The following is a 13,552-nucleotide window of genomic DNA, read 5'->3' as shown; positions in this document are numbered from 1 at the left end:
AGTGGATTGGAACATTTGGTTTTGTATTTGTTTTATTTATGGGATAGTGATTTTTTTTTTTTTTTTTGAAATTTCTATATGCCTAGTGTGCAGAATTCATTTTTAGGAATAACTGAATTGTTTTAGATGAACTTGTATGGATGCATGTACATATTATTGCCGGCTAGCCTAGTTGTTGTTAGTTTGTATTTTTTCAATTGATTGCCCTTATCTTTTACAATCATTGGGCTTGAAAGAGTTAACCTTGGATGGCTGAAAAGCCCTTTCTGCAATGAAGTTATGTGAACTCAATGACACTTCACATGTTCTTTGTAAATTATTACTGGTGTTTTAGGATCCATTGATTTGTAGTTTGATTGTGATTCCTCATTTTGAACCTAAATAATAATGGAAAATAATGTTTTAAAGTGTATTTGATTCAAAGCTTATGAAAATAATTATCCCAAAGTTAAGGTAATTTATGTAGCTTTATTTAAGGTTGTTACTTGCTTGAGACATAGTTATTACACAATTTGACCAAATTGGACTAAAATGCATGAAATTTCATTAATTGATGAACGATTACATAATAATAATATTCTATTATAATTTAAGGTGTACTTATGTAAATTTTCTGAGGACTATACTTAAATATCATTGGATTTATCTGTAAAAATATCAATACTACTAAATTGCCTCTTTCGTAACTGGTAAACTCTACAACAATTACAAAAGACAAAAAATCCAACTATATAATAATATATTGTCTCTACTTAGAACTTGTTATTTATTATATAATTTTATTTTATTTATTTTCATCACTTGGGTTGTGCATTCTTGGGCCTGTTGTTTTTTAACAAATGTGTGAAGTCCTTGGGCTTGTGCCATTTGAGCTGGAGGGTTTATTTAAGCTGCAGCATTTCTTTATATGAAAATGTTGTACAGTTAGCTTTAGGGCTTTTGTCAAGACCTTCTTTTTGATAAGGCTTAGCTTGTAGAGGCTTGTTTTTCCTCTGTTATGACCTTTCTTCTTGTTAGTTTGATCCATCGGTTTGTCCAAGGCTCTTCTGGGGAAAGGGTTCTCTTTCCTCGGTAGTAATCTTTTTTTTTTTTTAATTTAATTATTGGGTTTATCCAAAAAAAAATTTACTTTTTTTCCAAAATAATTAAACAGATAAACAATTAAAAAAAAAAAAACAAAAAATGAAACAATATATTAAGATATTATTTTTACTTATAACTTCTTACATGGATTGCATCCAATAACTTTCCATGTATTATTCCAAAGAAAGAAAAAAGTGAATTTAACTATTAATATCGATGGAAATTTTAAAAATTAAAAATTAAATTCAGAGTGAAAGTAATGTCTTTAAGGTTAAATTAATGAGTAATGCTACAGCTACCGAAGATTGCGCACTGAATTTGTGCACCGAATGACATGGCAAAATTCTGACCGTTTATTTATTATCAGTTAATATTAATCAACGGTCAAGATTTTGTCACGTCATTCGGTGCACAGATTCGGTGCGTAACCTTCGGTGGCTCTATTATTTTCGTAAATTAATTATGTTAATTACTTTCTCACCACTTTAAGACTTCAACAAATTAAAGTAATTGACTTGGAAATTTGGGTTACTTTCATACATCTTTTAAGAAAAATATTATTATCTTGTCTAAGAATTTAACTATTAATATCGATGGAAATTTTAACAATTAAAAATTAAATTCAGAGTAAAAGTAATGTCTTTAAGGTTAAATTAATTATGTTAATTACTTTTTCACCACTTAAAGACTTCAACAAATTAAAGTAATTGACTTGGAAATTTGGGTTACTTTCATACATCTTTTAAGAAAAATATTATTATCTTGTGAAAGTAAAATGTGCTTGATCTTGTTTTCTAAAAGGCATATGTGTATCACATTAGATAAGACTATGAACCTAAAGTCTTGATTTCTATAAGACTAGCAATATGTATACATTTTTTTACAAAATTACATTGACAAACTCTTTAAATTTAAATTTTATGAAGTATAAAATTTAAAATAATCTGTAATTTTAATTTTTTTTTTTAAATTATAAAATCATTAGGGGAAAAAACATGATTTGAGAAAACAAAAATATTTTTATATGTCGTTTTAGAGAAAATATAGAAATTTCTCGCTACTATTTTCCATTATAAACTATAGAAAGTGCCATCTATATTCTAATTTTTTTGTTTATTTTATTTTTGTGAAGAATACTAATTGGGAAATCAGTTTCATATAAAGACTTGGAATAAGTGAAAATTATTAATAAATTAAAGAGATTATAATCTATTTTATTTATTAAAAAAATAGTGGCTACTGTTTTAAAAAGAAAAAAAGAGAGAGAGATTATAATGGATATTGTGAGAATCACATAATAATATCACATCTTTTTTAAACAAGAAATTTGTCATTGTAAATAAAGAAAATATTAATAGATTTATACGTATTACTTCCCCCACCAAATTGCTTCTTCCATAATGAGTCAACTGAAAAGCAATTAAAAAAACTAGAAATTAATAATATATTAAAATATTACTCCACTTATAACTTCCTAAATGGGTTGAGGTCCTGAGTCCAACAACTTTTCATTATTTCAAAGAGAATAAACGACATGTTCCCACCCAAGGTTTCGTCAAACTGCTAGTTTTTACCCTTTGGTTTCATAAATTTCAGATTCACACCCTTAAAATAACGTTTTCTTTATTTTAACAGTTGAAGGTAAAATTACCTTTTCTTATTTTTCTCTCTCCCCTTCCCATTTCTTCTTCATCTCCTCCTCCCCCTCCTCCTCCCATATTCTTCTTTTTCCCTCCCCATCTCAAAACGATTATCATTTCAAGCCCCCTACCTAATTCCGGTGGCGTCTAGACCCACTACCACCACCATTTGATCGCCCAACCCCACCACACCAAAACCCCTCTATCCCCCACCCCACAGATCTTGCAAATCACCCCCTGGCCGTATTCTGAAATCAGTCTACTCGACGTCCTTTACGCCACTTTCGGCTTTTTTCACCCAAAACCACCACCATCTGCCTCCCTAAACCTCCCACACCAAAACCCCAGCCTTTGCTTAATTGAAACCAGTCATCCACACCTGGAAATCACCGGCCACAACTGGGTTTTTTATATGCGCTGCGTGACTGTCTCTTGCCAGATTTCAGCTGATTCCAGTGGCCTCAACCCCAAACGACACCACCCCTACACTCACTAGCATCTCACCTTCAAAACCCCCAACCTTCCCAGCCACGAGTGCCTGATGTTCACCATTGCCACTCAACTTTGGGTTTTGCAAAATCAGCTGAAATTGGGTTTGATTGGTTGTGGAATTGATTTTTGATTTGTTTGATTTTTGATTTAGTTTTTTGCTTTTGCATTTTGTCTCTGTTTTTGTATCTTGTTCAATATTTTATTTTGATTGTTTGTGTTGCGGTGATTGTGTTAGGAAAGAAGAAGGGCCGGTTGTGGTGGTGGTTTGGGAGGGGGTGATTTGGCTAGCTGTTGTGGTGGTTTGGGATGGGGTCATTTGGAATGGGCTGTGGTGGCAGGAAGGTGGTGTCGGTAGGTGGGAGGCAGTCAAAAGCCGACGGCAGTGAAGAAGAGGAAAGTAGATGAAGAAGAAAAATGTCAAAGGGCAATTTTGTAAAAGAACCCTCTGCCCCTGTGTCGCAACCCATCCGTCAGTAACAACGTCCATTTAAGGGTGAGAATTAGAATTTATGAAACCAGGGGTACCAACAAAATTTCACTAAACCTTGGGTGGGAACAAGTCATTTACTCTTTCAAAGAAAGCAAAAAAAGGTGTAATTTAATTATTTATTTTAAATATATAAATATAGAGTCAGGTAATTGCTTTTTGATTACGAGAATAAAAAGGTCAAAAAAATAGCCAAAAGAGTCAAAGATTGATAATATGTTCCCTTATTGAAGACAGGGTCAACTATTGTTGACCAGTGAAGTCAACTGGGACAAAGAACAAGTCTTATGATAGCGACATAGAAATGGAGCTGTTAATTATTCTTGAAGAAACAGTATTAAACAAGAGTAATATTGGTTTATACATGTAATGATAGTGTTGATGAAATCAGCCGCTTCAGTTTCAGCAATTGTTTGCTTGTATGTCAGTTGCATTTTCTTGCACCTTCTTGTACTTGATGTAGCTCAAACTCAAGCTCAAACTACTACAGCTCCTCATGAAGGTCTGCTTCTAAGTAGAATTTTACTTATCTTTTTTTTATTATTTTAACTCTGAAAGATGCTTCATATTCAGACTCGGTAACTCATTTCATTCTTCTCTTTTTTTGAATTGCTTCTCTTCTATAACAGTGGCAGCATTGAATATGATTTTTGAAAAATGGGGGATTTCTGCAAATCAAAATCAATGGAATATAAGTGGAGAGCCATGTAGTGGAGCCGCCGTTGACGAATCCATTGCCCTTGCTACCAATGGTTACAACCCATTTATGAAATGTGATTGTTCTTTCAACGAAGACACTCTTTGCCACATAAGTAGGAAAAGACAAAATTTTGAGAACTTGAGCCTTTCTTTAATTTCAGGGTTGCTTACTTTTACAATTTCTTAAATTATAGGAGAGTTTACGCACTGGAAGTTGACAGTGTGATCCCAGATGAGCTATGGAGTTTGAATTTCCTCATAGAACTGTATGGTTTTGTATATTTCATATATGCTTATTTCAATTGTGTATAATTTTAGATCATTAGATGAGGGTGAGTGGTTATTAAAATATTTTACTTTATTTTATTGAATTATGTTTATATTTCTTGACACCATACTGTATCAACATCATAATTAAAATGATTTAAGCTTTGCGTTCTTAAATATCAATCTTGCCAGTTGTTCTGTTTTTAATAGGAGGATACAAAGGAACCACTTGTCAGGTTCACTTTCTCCATTTGTCAGCAATCTAACTGCATTAAAATCACTGTAAGCAACTAATATAAAATTTTAATTTTGAAACTCATACTATTTTCCTTTTTTTTTATGCTAATTAGTTCTCATTTTGATCAGGGACTGTAACTTTAATAGATTATCTGGGCCGCTTCCAAAAGAACTTGGAATGCTTTCTGAATTAGAATTCCTGTAAGCTCAAAATCTGTCCCTTCTTAACTATTTAACTTTTAATAATTTAATGTACGAACTCTTTTTTAGTAATTGCATTACAATTATATAACTGAATAGCTAAATTCTTGGGGATGTAGAGGAATTGGAGCAAACAACTTATCTGGTCCTCTGCCATCTGAGCTCGGTAATTTGACGAAGTTAAAGACATTGTAAGTTCTTATACATTTTCGGTTTCATTTTCAATGCAACATTTTGCTTATATAGAGCGTATCTTGTACGAACTCTTTTTTGTAATTGCATCATAATTATATAACTGAAGAGCTAAATTCTTAGGGATGTAGAATACTTGGAACAAATGACTTCTCTGGTCCTTTGCCATCTGAGCTCGGGAATTTGACGAACTTAATGGAATTGTAAGTTTTTATAAACTTTTCGGTTTCATTTTCAATGCAACATTTTGCTTATATTGAGCATATCCAACCCCAGCTGGCTTTAGTCTTAGCTTTAGCATAAACCAAATTCTCAGTTACTTCACACAAGATTATATTATCATGTGTCGTGTAATTCATTTACTTGACGATGGCTTTATTGGAGTCAGGTTACTAGATTTGTAAGGAATCTATAAATATTCTTTGCCTTTGGCAGATATATTGACAGTACTGGACTGAGTGGTGAGATTCCTTCGAGTTTCGCTAATCTAAAGAACATGGAAATTCTGTAAGAACTTTTTTATTCTGCTAATATTCTAATCGGAATTTTTCTAATATAGATATGCTTTCTACTGATGAAAAATGGCTTGGATTAGATCTTAATCTAATTGTTTTATTGTGCTCAGGGTGGCTTATGGCATTGAACTTTCAGGAAGAATTCCTGACTTTATAGGAAATTGGTCAAATCTTAATACCTTGTGAGAAAACTATTATATTTTTTTTTTTTCCCATTATTTTGTTCTCAGTCACCCTTAAGTTATTTTAGCTTCAAGTTTCTTGGCTAAGAATTGAGTTTCAAACATTGATTTTAATGTTTGAGATTGGGAATATCTACTTGGGTACTTTAAACGTTCCTACTTTGAATGCTATGCCAGTACAGCTCAAAATTTCCTTTTTCCATATGTTATTGTAGGATACTTATGGGAAATTCGTTTGAAGGGCCGATACCATCATCTTTTTCCAGTCTAACTAATCTGACTGAGTTGTGAGTATTTGCCTGCAAGATTTCATTGATTATGTTTGAATTTTTCAATAATCAATACTAACAATCTTATAAATAAATAAAAAATTGAAAATGCAGGAGAATAAGTGATTTATCTGATGGGAGCTCCTCGTCATTAGCATTTCTAAAGAATATAAAAAACTTAACGTACTTGTAAGGCAACATTGTCAAAGTTCTAATATCATGTGTTGAATTACTTGATATATACTTTTTGTGTTTTTCTTTGTCTTCTTTCTTTGATCTACACTGTTTGTTTCATATACTGCAGAGAACTAAGGAATAACAAAATTTCCGATTCAATTCCATCTAATATTGGGGACTACCTAAGTTTGCAGCACCTGTAAGTTATCTATTCTCTATTCTCTTTTTATTTTTATGTCCATTACTTTTGGTTTGTTTGTTTTTTTTTTTTTTTTTTTTTTGCAAGTTTTCATCTTATAATTGTGTAATTCTAATTTTTTTTTCTTCAGGGATCTGAGTTTCAACAATATCAGTGGATAAATTCCCAGCTCGCTTTTCAATTTGGGTTCCCTGATTTACCTGTAATCTACAATTTCTAATTTGTTCTGTCTTTTACTTCCTAGTGTACTCGTTATATTGAAACATGACTTCTGTACTCAGGTTTCTTGGAAACAATAATTTAATCGGTACCCTCCCGAAAAAAAAAGGGACAACTCTTCTCAGTATGTAAGTACTTTTTACATATTTGCCTCAACCTCATTACAATATACCAGAATGGAATGCTCTACTAATTAATGTTTCAACTGAAAAGATAATAGTTACAAGATGAGTTTTCCCGGGAACCCCAGTTTTTAGTAAAAGTCACTCGAGCGAAAGGCTAAACTTGCATTTATATTGACCTATACTTACATAAGTGCATTGCTTCTCCTAGCTAAATGCATGTGAATTAACATGTCTAGCTAAGCTTGTTACTTGTACTTGTGGGGTTCTTGGGAAAAAATCCAAAATCTTATAGAAAAAAAAAATCATTGTGATTTTAATAATACCTGAATTTTATACTCACAAGCACATGCATTGTGTAGTTAAAATTCTCCTCACCTGATGTTGGCAGAGATGTATCTTACAATAATCTATCCGGCAACCTACCTTCTTGGATTCAACAACAAAATTTACAACTGTACGTCCTTAATTTTTTTAAACATGTAATTTATTTAAAATCTTTACTATACATTTCACATTTTCTTAGATAAATTTTTACTTTCCAGTATAGTATTTAAAATGATGAAACTAAAATTCAGAATGCTATTGTTGCAATGTGCAAAAACTTAGTGGCCAACAACTTCAACATAGAAAGTTCTAATTACATCAGGTAATTCTCTTGTTCTGTGTTTTGTTAAAATGCTTGAGGCTCTTTATAACAATATTGAAAATGAACAATAATGGATAACATGATTTCTATGTTCCTACTCTTCCTTTAGTGCTCTCCCGTATGGGCTGAATTGTCTCCAACGCAATTTTCCTTGCAATCGAGGTTCTGGAATCTGTAAGTACAACTTCTCTATTTCGTGGTTTCGAGAGTTTTAGGGTTAAAATTTCAGTAGAGTAACGCCTATTTTAACACCTGTCCCAAATTTAATTACTCTGTTAAAAACACTTATAATAGCCATTCATCAAGATACAACATACATAACATACATGTGATCTTCGTCCACACCAATATTTATTAAATACATCAATTCGTACAACTTCAAAGGATTATATATTTTCACAATATATCTATCCTCATGGCTTTGAATAGGGTCCAACTAAGTAGATATAATCCTCTAGAGTTAATCATTTCGATGTAGGCTTGCATGCGTTTGCTTTCGGGCTTCACACAACCGTCAAACACCCAAAATGCATCTACTTAGTTTTGAGGACCTAAGCCTTATAAATTGAATCCTGAACTCATTTGCCAGCAATGTGGGATGTAAAAAACTGATTACCTTATGGACCTCACATCCTTGTAGGTCGTCGCACTACATTGTTGAGTCGCGAACCGACTTTGATATCAATTGTCAATCCTAAATCCAACCAATTAAATATTGACCAACTCTAATAAATTCTTTTGTGACTCTCTATTTTAACCCCCAATTACTATTTTTGTTTTTCTTTCCTTCTTCTCATTCTCTTCTTTTCCATATTTTCTTCACACCGTTTGCTAACTCTTTGTAAGAACAAGAGAAAGCTTATCTTCTTTTCTTTTCCTTTCTATTTGGCTAACATATAAGACACCGAGATTTTTCATTTCTCTTTGCAATTAAACCCCTCCTATATATTACCTATCTTCTTTATCTCCTTAGTCACCCCCACTGAAATTTTTATTTCACTCATAACAAAGATATATTATTTATTAATATACCCCTTCTAATACCCTTTTTCTAATTGTTGAAAAACAAAAATGATTAATCTAAAATATATAATCACAAATATTAAATAAAATTAAAATAATAAGTGGCTAGATATTATAAATCAAACTTTTAGACATACATATTCTTAATGTTTTACCATGATAAGAGGTTATATTGGTATGCAGATTCGAGCTTTGCAATTAATTGTGCCGGTTCAAAATTTACATCTCACGATATTGTGTATGAGAGTGACAATGAGCGTCTTGGTCCAGCTACATACTATTTGACAGACACAAATAGATGGGGAGTTAGTAATGTTGGATACTTTGAGGACGATAATCTAGAGTATACAATTAATTCTGCGTCTATAGTCACAAATACTCAAGAGTCGATACTTTTCCAAACAGCTCGAACCTCTGCTTCATCTTTAAGATACTATGGTTTAGGCCTTCAAAATGGAAACTACACTGTGACTCTCCAATTTGCAGAGTTAGCTAATTTCACTGCTACTAGATGGAAAAGTTTGAGGATACGCGTTTTCGATATATATGTTCAGGTATGTATTACATATTCAAATTATTTTAGCCAAATACGCCTCACCTATACATTACATAGGTTTATGTTGAGGTTAAAGCATGATGAATGACCTTAAATGTAATACATTTCCCAATATCTTTCCTTTCAACTGTTATTGGTTTTTGTTTCAACATTTAAATATGTTTATTCCAAGGAAATCTTGTTGAAAAAGATTTTGACATAACAAGGGTAGCGGGTGGAGTCCTTAGGAGAGCAGTTCAAAGAGAATATTTGGCTCAAGTATCCAAAAACTACATGGAAATCCATTTTTTTTTTGGGCTGGGAAGGGGACTTACCTTGATCCTGTACATCATATATACGGACCCTCTATTTCGGCCATCAGTGCTACCCTAGGTTCAAAAAATAGTAACTTCCTTATTGTCCTTTTCCCACTTTTTGGTCGATTTCCTTGCACATTATAAGATATTGATTCTATTACTGAGCTTGATACAGATTTCAGTTGATTTGGTTGCATTATTAAGATATTAAGTTAAATACTATGATTTGATACAGATTTCAAACCTCCAAGTCAGAACAAGAGAATAGGCCTAATTGTGGGGATTGTTGTTGCTTTTGGGGTCGTAATTCTGTTGCTTGCAATTTTTTTTGTTGTCCAAAGAAGTAAAAGGCCACAGACTATTGATGACGGTAAATCAAAAGATCTTCGCTATCACCGATGTCTTATCTATCATATTTACCAGCTATCACCGATGTCTTTTCTATCATATTTACTAGCTATGAAAAATGTTTGAATAAGAAGGTGAGTTACATAACTTGTCAAGTAGACTCTGGCTCCTGTACAAGAAACCATTGTACATATAAATTAAAGAACAATGTATTTTACTAATGCTTGTTCAATTCATAAAGCAGAGTTCCATTAGTAAGTTCTTAAGTGCATTACAAGATAAGAACTTGGATTCTAGGTTAATTAAAAGGAACAAAACTATGCCATTTTTTGAAATAAATAGAACTCTTGGTCATTTTAGTTTTTTGCCAAATTGCTTACCCTTTAGGCACAAAACTATGTTACAATGCCACAATTAGACAATTGCATCTATTATTTCCAACAATTCACATGTTTGACTTGACAACCCCGCTAAAGTATTTGAATAGACAAATAAGTTCCTGACAGTAAGCTAAGTTTGTTGTTGAATTTTTAGAGCTTGTCGGCATGGATGTTAGACCATACACTTTCAGTTATGCAGAACTAAAGACTGCTACAAAAGGCTTCAGTTTTGCAAATAAGCTTGGTGAGGGAGGATATGGACTAGTTTATAAGGTAAGTCATTGTTCTAATAAGTGCCAAATGAGTGGTGAGCACATTTGGTGCCTTAAGACAGGTTTCTGCATTACTTTTTGTCCTTGATTAACTTGAAAACACAATCTTTTTGGCTTTATGTCAATAAATAGTCAAGCCATCTTTGAGTTTTGTCCTCTTTGGTTCATTAAATAAAAGACAAGATTTGGTATTTGGTCAATAAAAATCATATAAAATTGATCAATTGTTAGCTGATTTTTCTCACCATTTCAAGTTGAACTTTTTACACAATAGGGAACACTCAGTGATGGAAGAGTAATTGCTGTGAAGTAATTATCTGTAGCATCCCACCAAGGGAAGAGCCAGTTTTATGCAGAAATTACTACCATATCTGCCGTGCGACACCGTAACCTAGTAAAACTTCATGGATGTTGTTATGAGAGAACACAATGAATGCTTGTCTATGAATATCTGGAAAACAACAGTCTTGATAAAGCTTTATTTGGTATGCGAATAGCATATATGTAGTACTAAGTTTTTCTTAGGAATCCTTGTTATGTCAATAACAGTTTAAACTTTTGTGACTTTTGCGAAGCAGGAAAAGGAAGTTTGGACCTTGACTAGTCAACGCGTTATGATATTTGTTTAGGAGTAGCAAGGGGTCTAACTTATCTTCACGAGGAATCAAGGCTTCGAGTAATACATAGAGATGTGAAAGCCAGTAATATTCTACTTGATGGTAATCTCATCCCCAAAATATCAGATTTTGGTTTGACCAAACTTTATGATGATAAGAAGAGTCACGTAAGCACTCATGTTGCTGGGACAATGTAGGACTTTTAATGTACACCTGAAATTTATTAATATATTATTTTTTTACATTCATTAGATTACTAAAATGAATTTTGCCTCTATTGTATTGATGTAGTGGATATGTTGCAACAGAGTATGCCATGCGTGGATATCTTACGGAGAAGACTGATGTGTTTGCCTTTGGTGTTGTGATTCTAGAAGTTGTTAGTGGGAGACCAAACTGGGATTCAAGCTTGGAAGAAGAGAAGATGTATCTTCTTGATTGGGTATGAATGATATTGCAGTACCATTTTTTTCTCCTTTTACTATTTTCTAGTACTTGATAAACAAATTTGAAAGAACCAAATGAGGCCAAACTTGATCTCCATAGATATAGCCTTCTCGCTTTTCTTTTCTACTATTCCTTCTGATTTAGTCACTCATATATCACAACCTCTATCTTTCCTGCTTAATTCCTAGGCTTGGCACCTATACAAGAACAACCGCCAACTCGAACTAGTGGACTCAAAATTGTCAAAATTCAATGGGGAAGAAGTAAAAGGCCTGATAGGGGTAGCGCTTTTGTGTACTCAGACATTGCCCTCGTCGAGGCCATCAATGTCCTGCGTGATTGCCATGCTTCGTGGAGATGTGGAAGTGAGTACAGTAAATTCTAAGCCTGGATACTTGACTGAATGGACATTTGATGATGTGACCACCTTTGTTGATGATGATATAAATGAAGAATGTGAAGATACTAACCATTACAATGGATAAAACTCCAGAAATAAGTGCTAGTGAAGCCCTGCTCCATTGATTAGCTTTTCCTTTAGATTCCAGTTTTATTTCATGTTAATTAAACACGACTATTATTCATAATGTTAAAAAATTTAAGACCAATAAACTCTAGTAAAAAATATAGGGAATAGATTTTGAACTACGTACTGTTCAACAAGCACATGACTGAATCTTCACCAGGAAATGGATATTGATTTTGAATTACTTCTTCTTCAACAAGCAGAGAGGCTAAAACTTCACTAGGAAATTGAAATAAACGACTTATCCATGACATTATTGGAAAGGGTGGATAACAAATTAATATTTATTGCTTGATTGAAGTATAAGTTATTGAAGCTTCTTTTATGTATATTCTTTGATTTGAAAGGAAAGGGGCCCAACTGTTCAATAAGCTTAGCCTTAGTAATGTGGGACGCAATTGGGTTGTTACAATATATCCACCGTATTTCTAAGACCGACAGCCACGATAGTCCATTCACTCAAATAGATTTCGTCTATTCAAACAAGTCAAGAATACTAATTAAACATCCACTGAAAATGTTTTTAAACTTTAAATTCAATTCACTTTGAAAAAAAAAATAATAATAAAACAATCAAGATCACCTCCTAAATCAAATTTAAAACTTCAAATTTCAGGGTGTTACATTTTCTACACGCTAATAAAAATATGGTCCACTTATAATGATGTATTGTTGTTGTTGAAGGTGGTCTATGTAAAGGGGAACTGAAACTCAGCAACAATTAATGGAGAAATTCAAATGCAAATCAGTACTTGCCTATTTTGTCCTCTTTTTTTATTGTGTTTGTTCTGAGTAATAACTGCGATTTTTCTGTGCTACTACTTGCTCCAGATGCTGTTTGGCTGCTGAAAAAAATTTCTATTAGGTGGTCAAAAAAATTGGTAGAAAAGGAATAGGATAAATAATCAAGTAATTTCCAATTTCTTATTAAAGGATAAATCTTCACATAATTCTTTTTTCTGTAATAATATTTTGTTTGAGTTGAGTTTAACTATTAAATCTATATTAGATTACGTTAAAGGAAAAAAAATTCCTAAATTAAGTTCAGATTTTGGACGGAGTGGTAATTAAGGGGAATCGGTGGTGTTTGTTTGGTAATGTAGAGAAGTGGTGTGGGGGTAAAATTGGAATATTGGGAAATTGGATACAATCGTCATTTGGGGTATTATTGGAGGGCAAAAATGGAAAGAAGAATTAAGTGGAGTGGGGACACATAATAATGGGATATACCGTATGATGCCAATATGCAGAAGCTGAAAGCATCTAAGAAAGTGCATGCGTTACAACTTACAATCACTTTTTTTTTTAATTACCAATAATGTGAAAAATATTTTATTCTCTTCTTATTTATTTATTTATTTATTTTGTGAAAATCTTCTATAAAATGGGTATATATATGTGTTTGACCAATAAGTAAAAAACACATCAACAACATAAGTTTGTTATTATCAGGTATG

The 13,552-nt window shown here is 32.6% G+C and overlaps 1 protein-coding gene across 1 annotated transcript; it reads left to right on the top strand.

Annotated features, from left to right (window-relative positions):
* Positions 1-2,844: 2,844 nt before the first annotated feature.
* On the top strand, positions 2,845-12,309 carry LOC116118446 (probable LRR receptor-like serine/threonine-protein kinase At1g56140). Its single transcript, XM_031404439.1, is given in 24 exon segments — positions 2,845-4,204; positions 4,332-4,475; positions 4,596-4,667; positions 4,879-4,950; positions 5,035-5,106; positions 5,226-5,297; positions 5,734-5,805; positions 5,924-5,995; positions 6,211-6,282; positions 6,379-6,453; positions 6,569-6,640; positions 6,771-6,842; positions 6,922-6,987; positions 7,373-7,463; positions 7,560-7,630; positions 7,740-7,804; positions 8,837-9,207; positions 9,515-9,581; positions 9,741-9,875; positions 10,388-10,506; positions 10,780-10,990; positions 11,084-11,315; positions 11,414-11,564; positions 11,758-12,309. Coding segments are annotated over 23 exon segments (2,601 nt in total). The 5' UTR covers positions 2,845-4,204; positions 4,332-4,473; the 3' UTR covers positions 12,055-12,309.
* The last annotated feature ends 1,243 nt before the right edge of the window (positions 12,310-13,552 follow it).

The sequence above is a fragment of the Pistacia vera genome, unplaced genomic scaffold (genome assembly GCF_008641045.1).
Source record: "Pistacia vera cultivar Batoury unplaced genomic scaffold, PisVer_v2 Contig845, whole genome shotgun sequence".
In the NCBI taxonomy this organism is placed as follows: domain Eukaryota; kingdom Viridiplantae; phylum Streptophyta; class Magnoliopsida; order Sapindales; family Anacardiaceae; genus Pistacia; species Pistacia vera.
Note: the sequence above shows the minus strand (reverse complement) of the source record. Positions and strands in the feature narration are given on the sequence as shown.